General features: G+C 31.9%; 1 protein-coding gene across 2 annotated transcripts in view; it reads left to right on the top strand.

Annotated features, from left to right (window-relative positions):
• The first annotated feature begins 4,133 nt into the window (after positions 1–4,133).
• Positions 4,134–20,307, top strand: part of LOC126889459 (Y+L amino acid transporter 2) — a 190,646-nt gene continuing 174,472 nt past the window's right edge. The window contains exon 1 of one of the 2 annotated variants that reach the window (XM_050657781.1): positions 4,134–4,619. In XM_050657781.1, the coding sequence (XP_050513738.1) occupies positions 4,367–4,619 (253 nt within the window). In that variant the 5' untranslated portion in view covers positions 4,134–4,366. The remainder of the gene's footprint in view (positions 4,620–20,307) is intronic. The other variant, XM_050657780.1, reaches the window with a different exon arrangement.

Below are 20,307 nucleotides of genomic sequence, written 5' to 3'. Positions count from 1 at the left end.
GTTAATTTGTTCATTAAGTTTTGCAGTACATACTTCTATGGTATTTGCAAACACTATTGTATCATCTGCATACCGCAGGTTCTGAGCTTGACTCTATTTGACTTGATCTCGGCATTTCTGCAATAATAAATTAAGTGCAAAGAGCGCGTCCCGGGTTCCCAGTCCATTTCTGAAGCCAAATTGTGTTTCATCCTGGTCTTCTTTACATTTATCTCTGATTCTACTGTGGATGATACTAACGTAGAAATATTTTCAAAGTGTGGTTCATAAGTCTTACTATAATCGCTACAGTTCTTCGGACGTTGTTTTTTGGTAGGGTTATAAATTCGGACTTTAACCAATCTTCAGGGATATCACCAGTCGAATAAACATCATTGAAAAGTTTGACCAATACCTAATGTTCTTTACAAATTAGAATCTTCGGATCTATTGAAATAATCAAATGAACATCTTTTGCACCTTTCTAATGCCACACCTGAACTACCTGACACTTTTAATAGAGGTATTATAATTATAATGAGTTTACTGACGAAAAATCAAAGCAATATTCAATTACTTCAATAGCGCAAGCTTGAAAGTAAGCGCCAAGAGTAAACGCCATGTAAACGCGGTGCGTTGTCTAGAATCGAGTGCGAGTTTCGTTATTCCCTGTGTCTGTTCGCTCGCATTAATCCAGTTACCATAACACCCTTACCTAACAGGTAAGGTGCAAGAAATAGTCCTTGAAATGACAAAATACGAACTAGAAATCCTAGTTCTACAGGAAATACGATGGAAGAAAGAAGGAAAAATTGAGAACAAAGACTTAGCATATATTATTCGCGAGAAAACAAACAGGGAACGAATTGTACAGCATTTATGGTGAAAAAAAATATGAAGGAAAAAGTGATACAATTCAAAGCAGTTAATGGAAGGATATCTTACAATCTTAAACATCTCGATAGTCATTTGCTATGCACCCACGGAAGAAGCAAGCCAAGAAAATAAAACAGAATTCCACGACATCCTGGAAGAAATCTGTGGAAATATTTCGAGGAATGACATATTATTAATGTTGGGTGACTTCAATGCAAAGGTCGGAAAGGAGGACTATAATCGTAATGTAGCGGGCAAAGAAACCATTCATGAAATTACGAATGATAATGGAGGAAAAATCTGCAACCTAGCAGCAGCAACAAACACATGTATAGTTAGTAGGTACTAGGCATAAACATAAAAAGAACACAAAATAACATGGATGATACCAGGAAGAATGGATGGGAATAGACCAATGGATGGGAATAAAGGCCAATAGACTCAGATCGACAGAGCATGCGATACGTAGTAACGACAATCGCCTTATAAACAATGTGTTCTGGGAAAGGCCAGATGGAAGCAGTGACAGTTTAAGGTATCATGGGGCCCTAGGCGGTCATAAGAAGTAGGCCCCCTTAGAGCGACCATTTACTTACAACAAATTTACAGGATATTTGTGCTGTTTTGGAAAGTAGGTAGTTACTACAAAAATAAATTACGGCAATGTAAAAAAGATCATTTTTCTTTTTTTACTTCTGTTACTCTGCTAAAGATTTAAGTAAATAATAACTACGTCTAATAAATTTATAGTTAAAATTTTTAATGTTTACTAGCAGCACTAAAACGTTCTAAAATTTTGGACCATATAATGGATAAAAGAGCTATTTGATACTTATTCATTTTCCTATATAACATTTGTACTGCTATAACAGCATCAAATCTAGCTGACCATCTAGTATACGTCTATTGTGTATACCATCTAATCTATGGTATACCAGCTAGTATTCTTTTAAGCGACATATCGCCACAACCTGTCATTAATAGTCCATTTACTCACGGTTTTTGCTCCAAATAGAAGAACCGCTTGGCTTGACATTAAATTTGGCATACACATAATTAACATGCCAAATCTAAATATATTGGATTTTTTGTTTTACTGTAAGACAAAGATTGGTTAAGATATGGCTGTTCAAAATTTGCATACACTCGTGATTAATGACTGGTTCAAGCCCTTTCTACTACAGCCCTTTCATAAATAAGCATTTTATACCGACAAAACTTACAGAGTATATAAAAAATGCATAAGTAAAGTAGCATGTGAAACGGTAACGATTAATTTCACTTGGGATTCTAATTAGGAGGTGATTTTCACCAGTTTTTTACCCAAAAAAGAGATCAACTTTATTTTGAGCGTATCTTGCTTACTTTTAATGCTAGAAACTTTTTTAAAATACAAAAATAAAGCTTTTTAAACACTTCAAAAGTTCTTCATTTTTTGGTTATTTCACGTTGAAATATTCGGTTTGTAATTTAACGAATAAAAACCTACTTTTCATTAGATACAACACTGCTTTTACTGGGTGTACAGACTTCACACATACACCATTTTGTTCACTTTTTTATAAGCTATATCTTTACTAATAATATTCTTTTCGATAAAATACTTACTTTTGAGTTGAACAAAAAATATCTATTGAACAAAAGTTGCTTAGAATTAGTCAGTTTATCCACTTGCGGACGTATTTTGACCGTATATTTTTTCATCCCCGAGAAGGGGTGAACTTAACCTCAGAGTAAAAGCACACATCGACACAATATCACTTTTTTTCTTTGACATGTTAGCTATGTATATGCTGCCAAATTTCATGTCAATCCAAGCTCTTCTTTCAAATCCAAAGGTTCTTTAAAATCCGGAGGTTTTGCAATATTTTACCGTGGGTGAATGGACTATAAGATCCATCGGTGGGTAGATATTAAAAAAAACGAATAGTTCTTGAACCATACCAAAATAATTAACAGCTTCTAAGCAAAATTTACTTGCAAAATTGATTACCAAATTGAGGGAATGATTAGAACATGGAATATAAAATTCCGTTGGAGATAACTGCTTAATTTTGGTTTGAAGTCGGTTGTGTTTTCCTGACATATTTGAAAAAAGACAAAACAAAAAACTGAGTTTGATTGGAAATCATAAATTTACTATTTTCTTTTTTCTTTGTCTCCGCTAGCCCTATTTGATTTATTTTACATTTTTTTTTTAAATTACTGCTTAAATAATTCAACATTAGTTAATGCATTTGAGTGAAATGCGGCCCCCATTAAGTGAGCGGGTCCTTAGTGACCACCTAGTCCGCCTAATGGTTAAATCGGCGCTGGATGGAAGAAGCGAAGAAGGTCTGTAGGGCGGCCTAGAAAAAGGTGGAAAGATGCAGTCAAGGAAGAAGGAAGATCTAGAGAAAATGGGAGTGCGGCAATGGGAATTAGTGGCACAGGACCGACAAATATGGAAGGGAATAGTAAACGCGGCAAAGACTCACGAAGAGTTGTAGCGCCATTGATGATGATGATAGTCAGGACAGATAGAGACGGTTTCCCAATAGGAAGACGATCAGTGGGATGACCACGAAAACGATGGAACGACAACTTACTGGAGGCACATTGAAAAAACAGACAGAATCATGTCTATACAAAAAGAAGAAGAAGTGTTAGAATATATTCAACTATAAATTATGGTATTCCTATTAGTGTTAAAATGGACATATGCAGTCTAAGTGGGCGGGCTCATTCCCCGAACCTTTTAGGTCGAAAACTCTTACATAGGATTGATTACATGAAAGTATCGTGTTACAAGACATATGGATGTGAAAGCGATTTTAGTAGTTTTGTTTTTGATATTTTTACTGTAGTCGTAGTCTCGAAGTATACGTTGTAGAAGACACATCTTAATTTCTTTGTTTGTATATTATTATAATACGGTTCGGTTAAAATAAATAGTTAGTTTAATATTATTTGTACCTTTTATTATCTACTATTTCTAATAAGAAGAAGAAGATTTATTAAAAGGGAGCATTTTTGAACAGGAATCCGCAAAGAAACCGAATAAAAAATTTTTCATACGGAAGCGGCATCACAACATAGACTATCTTTACAATTAGAATTTTGTAAATTTTGTAAATATTGAAATAATCAAATAAGTATTTGTCCCTTTCTAATGCCACACCTGACACTTGAGGTAATTAGTTTACTCACAAAAAAAGCCATATTCAATTACTTCAAGCGCGCAAGCCTGAAGGTAAGCGCGAACAGCCAACTTTTGTTTGCAAAATGAAATGAAAATGCGAATGTCAGTAAACGCAGTGCGAGTGTCTTGAATCGAGTCCGCGCTTCGATATTCCCTGTGTCTGTGTCTGTTCGCTCGCGCTCGCGTTCGCGTTAATCCAGTTACCATAACACCGGCCACGTGCGTGATGCAATAACCTCCAACTAAAAATCATTCAGAAAATGTGCCATAAATACCACTAAATATATTTAAAACTTCTCTAGGAATAATTAGAGCTATCCAATACATAAAATGGGGGGTAAAAGCTCCCCGTTATCCAACGGGAATTCAAAAATAAATGAAAGTAATGATGCCGACACGGTGAAACTTCAGCGTAAAATTACGCTGATGAACGGGGTTGCTATTATAGTGGGTACAATAATAGGAAGTGGGATCTTCGTTTCACCCCAAGGGGTTTATGTAGGGACAAAATCTGTCGGTGCGTCGATAATCATATGGTGCTTTTCAGGAATGTTTTCTATGTTAGGAGCGTTATGTTATGCTGGTAAGTGAACTTTTAAAAACAGGTTTATATAGAGTGGCGCAAAGAAGTTCTCCAAATGGTGAGAATTAATACCAAAAGAGAATTTAAAATAGTTTTTTTATTTGGATTGTATTAATAATTTACAATATTTATTGATATCATTTTCCCTGATTTAAAAACAATTGTATACAGGGGGCATTAAGAAGCGTTCTTTAAATAGTGAGAATTGACAGGAAAAAAGGATTTAAATAATAATTGTTCTTTAAGTTTAACTGTATTGTTTTACAATATTTATTGATATTATTTTCCCCTATTTAAAAACAGTTTTATATAGGGTGGTCTAAAGAAGTGTTCTCGAAATGGCGAGAATTAATATCAAAAAATAATTTGTTTTTTCAGTTCGATTGTGTTAATATTTTACAATATTTATTGATATTATTCTCCCTGATTTAAAAACAGTTTTATATAGGGTGGCCCAGAGAAACGTTCCCGAAATAGTGATAATTAATAGAAAAAAAAATCTAAATTGTTTTTTCAGTTCGATTGTATTAACAGTTTACAATATTTATTGATATTATTTTTCCTTATTTAAGAACAGTATTATATAGGGTGGCCCAAAGAAACGTTCTCGAAATAGTAAGAATTAATAGGAAAAAATAATTTAAGCTTTTTTTCGTTCGTTTGTATTAATGTTTTACAATATTTATTGATATTATTTTCCCCTATTTAAAAACAGTTTTATATAGGGTGGCCTAAAGAAGCGTTCTCGAAATGGTGACAATTATATAATATCTATGAAAAAAACAATTTAATTTTTTTTTAGTTCGATTGTATTAATATTTTAGAATATTCATTGATATTATTTTCCTTTATTTAAAAACAGTCTTATATAGGGTGGACTACAGAAGCGTTCTCAAAATGGTGAGAATTACTTAATATGAAAAAAAAATTTAAATTTTTTCATTTCGATTTGAGAATATTTGAAAATATTTATTTATATTATTTTCCCTTATTTAAAAACATTTTTATAACATTTTTATAAAGGGCGGCCTGAAGAAGCGCTCTCGAAATGGCGAGAATTAATATGAAAAATGAATTTAAATTGTTTTTTCAGCTCGATTGTATTGTTTTACAATATTTATTGATAAAAATAATAAACTTAAAGATAAAACCCATAACTAAATTAAAATTCATGGTGACGTTTCAATTATTACTTTAATCATCGTCAGAATAATAAGTTTCTTGAGCGGATGCTTTAAAATAATTTTAAAGGAACAAACAATAATTAATGAAAACGTAAAAATGACATTGACAATCATTGGGTTAAGTCAATAATTTCAAACATGCCATGTCTTGTTGCGTGTTTAAGGGTGGCTTCAAAAGAAATATGGATAATGCCTCCTTGATGCTGAGTTCCGTTGGAGAACTTGCATGACCAATGATTGAGAAGTCCTTACGACTAATAGGGTGGTCAGAATCAGTCATATGTTGGAATATCGCTGAATTTGGAATTGTTCTTGATCGTCTTCCTAAGTGAGGAGTGACACCTAAGTGTTCGCAACATCTGACATTAAAGTGACGTCGAGTCTTCCCGACGTACGTAGCTGCACAGCTACTACATTTGAATTGGTATATAATGTTAGATGCGAGATCACTAGGAATCATGTCTTTCACATGGAAACGAGATCCTATTCTTTTATAAAGTCGTGAAAGCAAATCTTAATTCTATAGAGGGAAATGCTTTTTTAATTGTTCTCCGGATGTTGCGTCGGATTCGTAAGCTGTGGTAACCCGTGACCCGTCAAAATAGCCCGGTCAAAACAGCCCCGTCAAAAAAGCCCCGTCAAAATAGCCCCAACTCAAAATAGCCTCGACAAAATAGCCCGCAAACAAAATAGCCCCGACAAAATAGATCGCACACAAAATAGCCCCGGTCAAAAGAGCCCCGGCTAAAATATCCCCGACTAAAACAGCCTCTTATAAACAATTACATAATTATTTATACAAGGTGTCCAAAAACTTTTTTTAATTTAAATTATTTGACAAAAAGGAAGAATGTATTTAATTTATTTAAAAAGACTAAGTTTTCACTCTAATGGCATATAAAACAACATAATGCTATTCTACACCCCACCAGAATGAAAACAATGGGAACCTTCTCTGGTTACACCTCCGAGGCTTCTACAATTTGCAAGCCATACGGATGCTGAGACTAAGGAAGATGAGGGAATTCTACAATTTGCAATTCACGTCACATCTGCTCATCGTGGTAAAGTTCCAACGAGAATGGTTCCCTTCATACTCCACACAGAGTAAATGTAAATGAAAAATGAATAACCATTTTCAATTTCGTTGCAAAACGAAAATACAGCCGAACCATATTCTAGTCCAATCAGAGAGTGCTGCAAGCACCTCTACCGGTTTCGAAACTTATTAGTCTCTCATCAGGAGGCACATATGCTGCTCTCCCCGATTCAACCAAAACAAGCCCCAGCGTGCAGTCCCGGATTGCAACGAAAGAAATGGCATGGATGCCCTAGCGGCAACTGCTAGCAAAAAGACTAAGTTTTCACTCTAATGGCATATAAAACAACATAATGCTATTTTTTTTTAATTTATTTAATTTAAAATGCATTTTACTGTTGCCCGAAAACAGAAAAAAATGTTTATATCATAAATTAACATTGATTTTCGCTTAACTTAAATGTTCAAATTTCCAAGAAGCAGGAAAGACAGGTCTCGAGTTCTCTGAAAAGACAATTTTTATTTAATGTGGTTAAGATAATCATCTGAATAGAGGATAATTACCATTTCCGAAAATATGTACTTTTAAGGAGTTATTTTATGATGAATTCTAAAGGGTGCTTTTTTTCGGGGCTATTTTGTCGGGGCTATTTTGTCGGCGGGCTATTATTCCGCGGCTATTTTGTCTGCAGGCTATTTTGTCGGAGCTATTTTGTGTGCGGGATATTATGTCGGGGCTATTTTGTCGGAGCTTTTTTGACGGGGCTATTTTGGCGGGGTACCGTGGTAACCAGTATATGGAAGTTTGATATAGATCTTTTCTTTGATTTCTCCTACTTTGCTGTTTGGTTGGAATTTGTTATTGAAAAAACGTCTGATGTATCTTTCTAAGAAGTTCAACGAAAAACCATTTTTACTTAAGATCACCTTTATGTTTTCTAACTCTTCATGTAGGAATTGCCAGGTTGAACAGATAGTGAAAGCGCGGTGAACAAGTATATTGATTAAACTTGTTTTAAATCTTAAGTAAAAATGGTTTTTCGTTGAACTTCTTAGAAAGATACATCAGACGTTTTTTCAATAACAAATTCCAACCAGACAGCAAAGTAGAAGAAATCAAAGAAAAGATCTATATCAAACTTCCATATACTGGTTACCACAGCTTACATATCCGACGCAACATCCGTAGAACAATTAAAAAAGCATTTCCCTCTATACAATTAAGATTTGCTTTCACGACTTTATAAAAGAATAGGATCTCGTTTCCATGTGAAAGACATGATTCCTAGTAATCTCGCATCTAACATTATATACCAATTCAAATGTAGTAGCTGTGCAGCTACGTACGTCGGGAAGACTCGACGTCACTTTAATGTCAGATGTTGCGAACACTTAGGTGTCACTCCTCACTTAGGAAGACGATCAAGAACAATTCCAAATTCAGCGGTATTCCAACATATGACTGATTCTGACCACCCTATTAGTCGTAAGGACTTCTCAATCATTGGTCATGCAAGTTCTCCAACGGAACTCAGCATCAAGGAGGCATTATCCATATTTCTTTTGAAGCCACCCTTAAACACGCAACAAGACATGGCATGTTTGAAATTATTGACTTAACCCAATGATTGTCAATGTCATTTTTACGTTTTCATTAATTATTGTTTGTTCCTTTAAAATTATTTTAAAGCATCCGCTCAAGAAACTTATTATTCTGACGATGATTAAAGTAATAATTGAAACGTCACCATGAATTTTAATTTAGTTATGGGTTTTATCTTTAAGTTTATTATTTTTATCAAGTTTAATGGTGTGTCCTTATCTACATATATTTATTGATATTATTTTCCCTTATTTAAAAACAGTTTTATATAGGGTGGCCTAAAGAAGCGCTCTCAAAATGGTGAGAATCACTATGAAAAAAAAAAAAAAAATAGAATTTAAATTAATTTTTCAGTTCAATTGTATTAATATTTTACAATATTTATTGATATTATTCTCCCTGATTTAAAAACAGTTTTATATAGGGTGGCCCAGAGAAACGTTCTCGAAATGGTGAGAATTAATAGGAAAAAATAATTTAAACTTTTTTTAGTTCGTTTGTATTAATTTTTTACAATATTTATTGATATTATTTTCCCCTATTTAAAAACAGTTTTATATAGGGTGGCCTAAAGAAGCGTTCTCGAAATGGTGACAATATCTATGAAAAAACAATTTAATTTTTTTTAGTTCGATTGTATTTATTTTAGAATATTTATTGATATTATTTTCCTTTATTTAAAAACAGTTGCATATAGGGTGGCATAAAGAAGTGTTCCCTAAATGCTGGGAATTAATTAATATGAAAAAATTAATTTAAATTATTTTTCAGATCGATTATATCTATTAATATTTAACAATATTTATTAAATAATATAAATATTTAACAATATTTATATTACTTTACCTTATTTAAAAACAATTTTATATAGGGTGGCCTAAAGAAGCGTTCTCGAAATAGTCAGAATTAATATAAAAAAATAATTTAAATTATTTTTTCAAAACTAAACTTTCGGTATGATTTATTAAATCGAACATTATACAGACTTTACACAAATCGTACCGAAAGCAACTATTTTTGGGACGATTTTTTCCATTTTTGAGAATGGTAAATTCCCTATTTCCCCCACACAATATCCAAAATTAACGAAAAAAATTGTTCAAACATAAAAATATATTAGCTGACATGAAATTTTAACCACAAACATACAAATTCATCCCAATAAACCCGCTAGTAAGGAAAATTAAGGGAACTTAATGCCTATAAGTTATTATTTACTTATTATGTCTTTTATATAGTTTGGCTTTATCTTTTTTATGTCTTTTGGTTGGTGTTTCATTGGAAGACCCCACAACATCATTGGATATTAATCTTTAGAAATATGCTATTGCCTTCTTTATTCAGTGTTTTCTTACATAACAGTTAAATACAACACGTCCTTGAAAATTTATTAGTTTGTTTGGAATTATAAAACAAGTAATTGGACTTCGTAAGTCCTAGGTTTTCACCCAAAGTAATCGAAAGTAGAACTGGAAGTCGGTATTTGAACGTCTCGTGTAACTTTGCGCCGATAGATAAACGATTTTACTAATTTTGAGTCATTTTTACTAAACTTTGGGTCATCATTGTTTAAACAGAAAAGCACTTCTGGTTAGAACTTTTTAACCGGAAATAATGTAAAAACCAACATTTTATATTTGTTCTCATCTTGCTAAGGCATGTCGAATAATATATCTCTTATACTATTTCGGTGACTTTAAAACAGTACTTACGGTTGCAACTTTAAACCGAAAGTCCGATATCAAATTTCTCATCTTTAATACCACCCTTGGGTTATAAGCTTTCATTCGATACCTCATTTGTCATTCTATCTGTATTAATAACGGAGGAGAAAGACAGACGTGCAGACAGTCATGAAACCGGAAGTATGTATTTGTTCTCTTCTTGCGAAGTCGCGTCGAATAATATATCACTTGTACTATTCCGGTGACTTTAAAACAGTACTTCTGGTCACATTTCTAAAACCGGAAGTCCTAGGCCAAGTTTCTCACATTTAGTACCATTCTTGGATTCTAAGCTTTCTTTCGACACCTCATTTGTCATTCTACCTGATACAATGACGTAGGAGTTATATTCGCGGTAGGACAGACGGACGGACAGACAGCCTAGATCAAATTTCTCACCTTTAGTACCATCCCTGGATTATAAGCTTTCATTTGACAACACATTTGTCATTCTACCTGGTAAAATGACGGAGGAGTTGTATTCTCGGTCGGACGGACAGATATCCCAGGTCAAATTTCTCACCTTTATTGCCATCCTTGGATTATAAACTTTCATTTGACACCTCATTTGTCATTCTACCTGATACAATGAAGTAGGAGTTATATCCGCGGTCAGACAGACCGACGGACAGACAGTCTAGGTAAAATTTCTCACCTTTAGTACCATCCTTGGATCATAAGCTTTCATTTGACACCACATTTGTCATTCTACCTGGTAACATGAGGGAGGAGTTATATTCTTGGTCGAACGGACACACATCCCAGATCAAATTTCTCACCTTTATTACCATCCTTGGATTATAAGCTTTCATTTGACACCTCATTTGTCATTCTACCTGGTACGATGACGTAGGAGTTATATTCGCGTTCAGACAGACAGACGGACAGACAGCAAATTCCTCACCTTTAGTAGCATCCTTGGATTATAAGCTTTCACTTGACACCTCATTTGTCATTCTACCTGGTATAAGGAAGGAGGAGTTATATTCGCGGTCGGACATACCGACAGAGAGGCAGTCTAGGTAAAATTTCTCACCTTTAGTACCATCCTTGAATTATAAACTTTCATTTGACATCTCATTTGCCATTCTAGCTGGTATAAGGACGGAGGAGTTACATTCGCGGTCGGACGGACCGACGGTCAGACAGCCTAGGTAAAATGTCTCACCTTTAGTACCATCCTTGGATTATAAGCTTTCATTTGACATCTCATTTGTCATTCTAGCTGGTATATTGACGGAGCAGTTGTGATCAGAGACAGACAGATAGACAGACAGACAGACGGACAGACGGACGTGGATAATTCAAAGTTTTCACATTTTTTCAAAATTGGGTGAAAACAAAAAATTATTCATATAATACTACTTTTAATAATAGTTTTATCCTGTTTATGTCCTAATAGCGAATGTTTTACTTCCTTATCACATTAATATATTTATTCTAGACAATAATTATACAGTCATACGATAAGTTCACCACTTTTGATAAGAGTGCTGTAAGGTTGTTATCTACAATATTTGAGTTCTATTTTTTATTTCCGTATTGTACACCTTAAAACGCATTCTGATTTGGGTTAAAATCAGTGGCGGATCTACGGAGGGATAGTGGAAATAACCCCTCCCTCAAATAAGGTCCAAAATTAAAGAAAAAAAAATTGTTGAAACGTAAAAATAGTATTAGTTCACGTAAAACTTAATCAACAGACAGTAAAATTTAGCCCAATAAAGCCGCTAGTTAGAAAAATTAAGGGAACTTAATGCACATAAGTTATTATTTACGTCACTTATGTAGTTTAGCTTTACTTTTTACGTCTTTTGGTTGGTGCTTCATTGGAAGTAGTTAGCCCTAAGACCAATTCCCCCAAGACAAATTTATAGATCCGCTATTAACTGCAAGGAGTACACCTGAATCATGATTTATAAATATAATGTACTTATATACATTGTAAATCTCAAATCATGATTTGTAAGTGCTCCTTATAACGTTCAACGTGTCTCACGTTCACAACGTGTTTCAACGCTTCATTAGAAGTCCCCCCACCAATGAAAATATCGTAAGTCCGCTACTGGTTAAAATTATATTATTCTGTAAATCTTAATAATTTGTATAAGTACGGTTTTCGTTTACAAAATTAGATATTATAATGGTACGATATTTATTAATACATATAGATTTTTCGATTACATACATATATTTGAACTGCTAATTGCAAAAAGGGGACATCTGCATAAAAGCAAATTTTACAGGAGAAGGTAAAAACTAAATAATTATGTAACCAAATCTCTTAGAAACGGAAAACTTTGTATACATATAGCTTTATATATATAATGTAGAAACTCTGGAAACTCGGGACATAGACTAAACACCGTTTTTTCTCCTTAAAGAACAACATTTATTAGTTTTGTATACAATTATAAAAACAATATTTACATACCTTAAAGAAAATCGGTTTTATAAGTCTTTAACATTCTAATCTTTAAATTAACAATAACAAATAATACATTAACAAAGTTAAACGATAAAAATTAACAGATATGTAAGAAAATACTAAATTAGATTTTAAAATTGACGGAACAAGATTTATGTCAATAGTGTCAGAATATTTATTATTCTTCTCTTTCTTTATAAATATCCTTTATCCTTTTACATACCAGGTTTTCATTATTACATATATAATTCTGTAAATAAGTGGTAAATAATTTTAATTATAATATGTAGTATAATATTCACATTTTAATGTTGTGTAGAAGTCACCTTTTTGCAGTTAACTGTAATAAAAATAAAAATTGTTAGGAATAATTCAATTAGATAAACACTACTTGCCAGAAAACATCTTTATTTGCCATTATCAACATGTAATATAAAGAAAGGAATAGACAATAGTCGATAGTATTAATTATCAACTTCTGTGGGAAGTTGGCCACTCTGGGAATAGTGGGCCATTCTGTTATTTCCCTCCAAAATGGGATATTGCCATCGTCGATGAATCTGAGCATTTTCTAATGTTTTCAACTTTGGATGCCATTAATGGGCTTGTTTTAGAGTAAACTCGCGTTGTGAAGGCAAAACTGTCACTTCTTCGGTTATTTTTCGTTATACTTCTGCTGTAAAAGTCCCCTTTTTGCAGTTAGAGAAATTTTAGCCTAAATTTTCAATATACTTAGCATAGACGCAGAAGTCCCCTTTTTGTTGAAAACGATCTGTTTACGTGTAAAGAACGCAAAAATAACAAAAAGTGAATTTATGAAAATTTGTTGGAAGTCCCCTTTTTGCAGTTATCAGAACATTCAGTAAGTAAATTAATTCAAAACGATAAAACACTCTTATTGTAATTGACTTATTCCTTATTAAACGTCAGTCGTCTATTTATATTTTTATAATTGAGATCTGTCTAGTCTAGACAATGCTTATTGAAAGGTGGAATAACATTGTCATATGATACCGCGACGTTTCTACGATATGATTTAGAAGAATAATCTGGACTTGTTGCACCTTCATCGAAAATGTATTTGTAGCGCGTAGACAAAAAATGGCATCGTAACAGATATTTAAATTATCACTCAAACCACAGCATCAAAAAGGTAATTATTAAATCATTATATGAAAGAGCCCAAAACACCTGTAGTCCAGAGAAATAAGATTTTTCTCGTGACACATCCCCCCACAGGCAGAAACCAAATTTTTTGAGTAGTATGGACATCTATATTAATAACCTATGATGTAGTCCAGAAAGCCACTGCGTATCCGCTAGGAAAAATATTCTGATTCGGATTTTTTGCACAATATTACTCAAAAAGGACTCCTTTTAACAAATTTGCATGTTCCCAGGACCAAAAGGTGGTCAAAAATTTTTAAAACGTTTTTTTTGTTTTTTTCCTAAAATTATTTTTTTTGCATGGAAAAAAGTTTTGTTTAGGTTTTTTTGATCATTCCAAACAGGAAAGGTCTTTAGTGACTTTTCTCTAAAAATGATAGTTTTTGACATATAAGCGATTAACAATTGAAAAATTGCGAAATCGGCCATTTTTAACCCTCCAAAAAAATAACTCTGTATAAATAATTATGTAAATGTTTACATTACTGAATAGAGAATTGAATAACCTTTCAAATGAGCTACCACACGACCCCTATTCTGATTTAAAAAAATCATTGATTACGTCATCACGCCCCGACGGATGACGTCACTAGTATACCATATATGCCACGATATCATAACTTAAAAATAAAAATCGACCTGTTTCGGGATTTTTCCTTAAAGTCGCCGGTTTACGAAATAACGAATTTATTCCTTTCATTTGTACCATACTGTCGGTGGAAAATAGTGTCGCTCACGCTTGATTAGCAATTAAAAAACAAAGGAGTTTTGAATATTGTATTGCAAAAAACTCTTCGGGATTTCATCAATCGATGTTTAAAGAATATCTACCTACCTTGGTAACATTCAAATTTTCAGTTTTTCACATAGTTTTTGAGGGTTAAAAATGGGCGATTTCGCAATTTTTCAATTTTTAATCGCTTATATGTCAAAAACTATCATTTTTAGAGAAAAGTCACTAAATACCTTTTCTGTTTGGAATGATCCAAAAAACCTAAAAAACTTTTTTCCATGCAAAAAAAAAATAATTTTAGGAAAAAACAAACAAAAACGTTTAAAAAATGTTTGACCACCTTTTGGTCCTGGCAACATGCAAATTTATTAAAAGGAGTCCTTTTTGAGTAAGACTGTGCAAAAAATCCGAATCAAAATATTTTTCCTAGCGGATGCGCAGTGGCTTTCTGGACTAATGTTTCCTGCAACCGATTTTGATGATATACATAGTTATAAACAAATGAAGATCAAAAAACGGTAAATTTTCGCTTTTTTCGTCTATTACTAAAAAGTGAAGCATTCTAAACAAATTTGAGAATTAGAAACTCATAAATCATAAAAAGAAACTCATAAAAAGCTTCAATATGGCGTTCGCTGAATATGTTTATCCTTATTTGTTGCTTAGAAAATTGCAAAATAAGTAATAAATTTTGAGATTTTATAATAGACCAGGGCGCATCTGTAAAAATATTAGTACATTTGGACGTTGAGAGGTGACTCAAATTTTTTTGTAGAAATTGCTTGAAAATAACTCAAATAATAATATTTGAGTTATCCTCCCTCTCAAAAAGGCCCGGAACATCGTTTAAATAATATAATCAAAATGTCAAAAAATGAAGGAAAAAATATAGAATTGGTTGGGAATTTAAAAAATAGTCACCCTTGTTGCAAAATAGCAATAATTGCGAAAAAACCATACAAAAACAAGTATTCGCGTTTTACATTTTTCAACCATTTATGCTACACTTAGGACCTTCATGTTTCACCCAGAAAAATTTTATGATACAGTAAAACAATACTGTAAATTTCATTAAGATCGGTTCAATAGATTTTGCAAAATAAATTTTGCAATCCAGCTTTCGCAAAAAAAAAATTATTTTTTCAAAATGTTACAGGACTGAAAATAAAGCAGATAGCAAGTTGAATTTTTTTTGCATATAGAAGTGTACTGTACATTTTATTTGCAATTTGCAATATTAAAATCGATTAACTACCACGGCATCAGGAATTTTTTTAAATAAACATTAATTATTGGTGCTACGCGCAGGACAGCGGATAGTTTGCTCTGATTGGGCATTCCAATGACCTTTGATAATGATTGATACATTTTAATTTTTATTAAATTTCGATATAAATAAATAAATTAGTTTATTGCAAAATAAAAACACATACTCTGTCCTTCGAAATAACACTTTTTTTAGCAAAAACTTTCTTTGTTCATATATTTTAACTTAGAGAATAAAAGTTTATTATTTTTAAACATATGCAATTGTTTAAACAATATTTCACAAACAATAATAAAATTAGTTTGATTTTTGTGGAATTAAAATATTAAAATACAACAAAATATAGAGTAAGAAAACAATATATTAAATAACGATTGGAATAAATTTTGGTGGAAATCAACTTGTGCGAATCGAACACCGCTGTTCTGCGCGTAGCACCAAAAATTAATGTTTATTTAAAAAATTTCCTGACGCCGTGGTAATTAATCGATTTTAATTTTGCAAATTGCAAATGAAAGGTACGTACACTTTTATAAGCAAAAAAAGAATTCAACTTGCTATCTGCTTTATTTTCAGTCCTGCAACATTTAAAAAAAATGAATTTTTTTTTGCGAAAGCTGGATTGCAAAATTTATTTTACAAAATCTATTAAATCGATCTTAATGAAATTTACAGTGTTGTTTTACTATATCATAAAGTTTTTCTGGATAAAATATGAAGGTCCTAAGTGTAGCATAAATGGTTGAAAAACGTAAAATGCGAATACTTGTTTTTGTATGGGTTTTTCCGCAATTATTGCTATTTTGCAACAAGGGTGACTATTTTTAAAATTTTTAACTAATTCTATATTATAATAAATTTAATTACGCAACTTTTATGTTAGTACAACTTTTCTCAGAAATGAATAGTTTTAAAGTTATAATCAAAAAACCAATAAAAAAATCGAATTTTTCCTTCATATTTTGACATTTTGATTATTTAAACAATGTTACGGACCATTTTGAGTGGGAGGATAACTCAAATATTATTATTTTAGTTACTTTCAAGCAATTTCTAAAAAATTTGAGTCACCTCTCAACGTCCATCTCAAAACAGATGCGCCCTGGACTATAAATGTTCATAACTTATGTAAAAATTAAGTTAGAACCTTCTTATTACACGGAATGCTGAGAATTCTTGTGCTTAAAGTATATTTTAAATTTCAAAGCAATTGGTCAAATAGTTTAAAAGTTATTTAATTTGTTGCCCGTAGAAAAATAATTTTTTCATGTTTAAAAAGACTGAATTTTTATACACATTTAGAATGAAAAACAATTGTCCTAGGACAATTAGGGACGAAGTTAGCCACCCACTTTTATAATTCACATGTACTTACAAAATAATTTTGCAATATTTAGAATTATTTTTTGTCATTTTTTTTAATTAAAATAATAGTGTAAATCTTCTTCTTTCATAAACTATTCAAAGTATTACTGTAACTTCATCATTTTCTGACTTACAGTGTTGCAAAAAAATTAATTTGGGATAAACAAAGTCAATAACTTTTAAACTATTTGACCGATTGCATTGAAATTTAGGGTATGATTTAAGCACCAGAAGTATCAGCATTCCGTTTAATAAGAAGGTTCTAAATTAATTTTTACATAAATGATGAATATTTATAAAAACTCAAAATTTATGATTTATTTTGCAATTTTTTAAGCAACCAATAAGGATAGACATATTCAGCGAACGCCATATTGAAGTTTTTTGTACGATTTATGAGTTTCTTTTCTTACTCTCAAATTAATTTAAAATGCTTAACTTTTTGGTAATAGACGAAAAAAGTGAAAATTTAGCGTTTTTGATCTTCATTTGTTTATAACTATGTATATCATCAAAATCGGCTGCAGGAAACATATAGGTTATTATTATAGATGTCCATACTATTTAAAAAATTTGGTTTCGGCCTGAAGGGGGTTGTGTCTCCAACAGGATATTTTTTTCCTTATTTCTCTGAACACCTGCTCTCTGCTTTGCTTCACGGAAAATGCATTTCAGGAACAAAAACCTGCTAATAAAAGTTTTAAAAAATGATTATCGATTATCATTTATAAACAAGGAATTTCACAAGATTCAGGAAAGAAAACAGCATAAAACCATAGGCAATCCAGAAATGCTCAAAGAAGGGATTTATTAAGATGAAAACAATACCATATGGAAAGAGCTTATCGGAAAAATTAAAAAGGATAGGAAATAAATACACCAACAACATTCAAAACAATTAATACACTGAGATCTATTCTGTCCAAAACCAACACAAACAAAACACAGGAGAGATCAAAGAACTGCATCTATAAAATACCGCGTGAATGCTATAATGTTTGTGTGGGAGAAACCGATCGACCACTAAGTGTCTGGTTTAGCGAGCATCAATCATACATCAAAAATTGAGTTCAAATCTTAAATGGGTTGCATGTGAGAGTTCAACAAGTCTGACTTTTACTTCATTCAAAAATTGAGTCTTGGACAAATCCCAGATATGCAAACATGCCAGGGACAATGAGCTTAATGTACAATGGAAAGATCGATGCATCAATAGCTATGAAACAAACGGACAAAAAAGAGAAAAATCAAAGGAGCAGTCCTCATCTTATTCAATGAAGAAAAATATGTAGCAATCCCATTAACATAATTTAGCAGGCTTAGGTTATACAATATTAAACGAAGAAGTCAGCAACTAGAATATACCAATATAATGGATAAATATACAGGGTGTAACAAAAATACAGGTCATAAATTAAATCACATATTCTGGGACCAAAAATAGTTCTAATGAACCTAACTTACCTTAATACAAATATGCACACCAAAAAAGTTATAGCCCTTTGAAGTTACAAAATGAAAATCGATTTTTTCGAATATATCAAAAACTATTAGAGATTTTTTATTTAAAATGGATATGTGGCATTTTTATGGCAGGAGCATCTTAAAGAAAAATTATAGTGAAATTTGTGCTCCCCATAAAAATTTTATGGGGGTTTTGTTCCCTTAAACCCCCCCAAACTTTTCTGTACGTTCCAATTAAATTATTATTGTGGTACCATTAGTTAAATTCAATATTTTTAAAACTTTTTTGGCTCTTAGTATTTTTTCGATAAAGCAGTTTTTATCGAGTTGCGGCTTCTTTTTTAATATGTTTACATAAAAATTTTATGGGGGTTTTGTTCCTTTAAACCCCCCAAATGTTTGTGTACGCTCCAATTAAACTATTACTGCGATACCATTAGTTAAACAAAATGTTTTTAAAACTTTTTTGCCTCTTTGTATTTTTTCGAGAAGGCAACTTTTATAGAGATATGACTTCTTTTTTAATACGGTTCAAAATATACCTAAAAATGTAAATCATACATACATTTTTATATTATTACCAAGTCTCCATAATCGTACTTAACCATATACAAATATGTGGTGGATTTGACAAATATTCAAAATATCTCGATAAAAACTGACTTTTCGAAAAAGTACTAAGAGCCAAAAAAGTTTTAAAAATATTTTGTTTAAGTAATGGTACTACAATAATAATTTAATTGGAACGTACACAAAAGTTTGGGGGGCTTAAAGGAACTAAACCCTCATAAAATTTTTATAGGGTGTCCAAATTTCACTATAATTTTTTCTTAAGATGCTACTGTCATAAGAATGCCATATGTCCATTTTCAATAAAAAATCTTTAATAGTTTTCGATATATTGGAAAAAATCGATTTTCATTTTGTAACTTCAAAGGGTTGTAACTTTTTTTATATACACATTTGTACTAAGGTAAGTTAGGTTCAATCAAACTATTTTTGGTCCCAGAATATGTGATTAAATTTATGACCTGTATTTTCGTTACACCCTGTAATAATATATACCTATAAATAATGGATATATATATATATATATATATATATATATAGATATATATATATATATATATACATATATATATATATATATATATATATATATATATATATATAAATATAGTGACCTTTTTAGAGCATATAATGACAGAGTGGAAAACTAGAATTCACCTTCAAATACCTTGGGAAAATAACATCGAAACTGAAAATATCGCAATCAGCCGGAGCCTGTTTCAAGGAGATTCGTTGAGTCCTCTGTGGTTTTGTCTAGCTGTGAACCCACTATCTCATCCATTGAACTCCACAGACGCAGGTTTTAGCATCAAAAATAACAACAATGTGGTGGCGAAGCTTAATCATTTATTGTACATGGATGATTTGAAATGAATGGCTTCCACTCGAAACCAACTCGATGAGATGCTAAAAACTGTAGAAACTTTTTCTAATGATATTAGTATGCACTTCGGACTAGACAAGTGCCGTATTTTAAATATAGTCAGAGAAAAAAAGTACAGCCCGGAGGATTCGATATGCAAAATGGCCAGGACATCGAGGCCATGGGTGAAAACGATATGTATAAATATCTTGGAGTAAAGCAAGCGCGGAAAATTGACCATAAACAAATGAAAACAGAGATAACTACTGAGTTTATACGAAG

Source organism: Diabrotica virgifera, chromosome 8, assembly GCF_917563875.1.
Source record: "Diabrotica virgifera virgifera chromosome 8, PGI_DIABVI_V3a".
NCBI classification, from domain to species: Eukaryota; Metazoa; Arthropoda; class Insecta; order Coleoptera; family Chrysomelidae; genus Diabrotica; species Diabrotica virgifera.
This window is presented reverse-complemented; position numbering and strand designations above follow the sequence as displayed.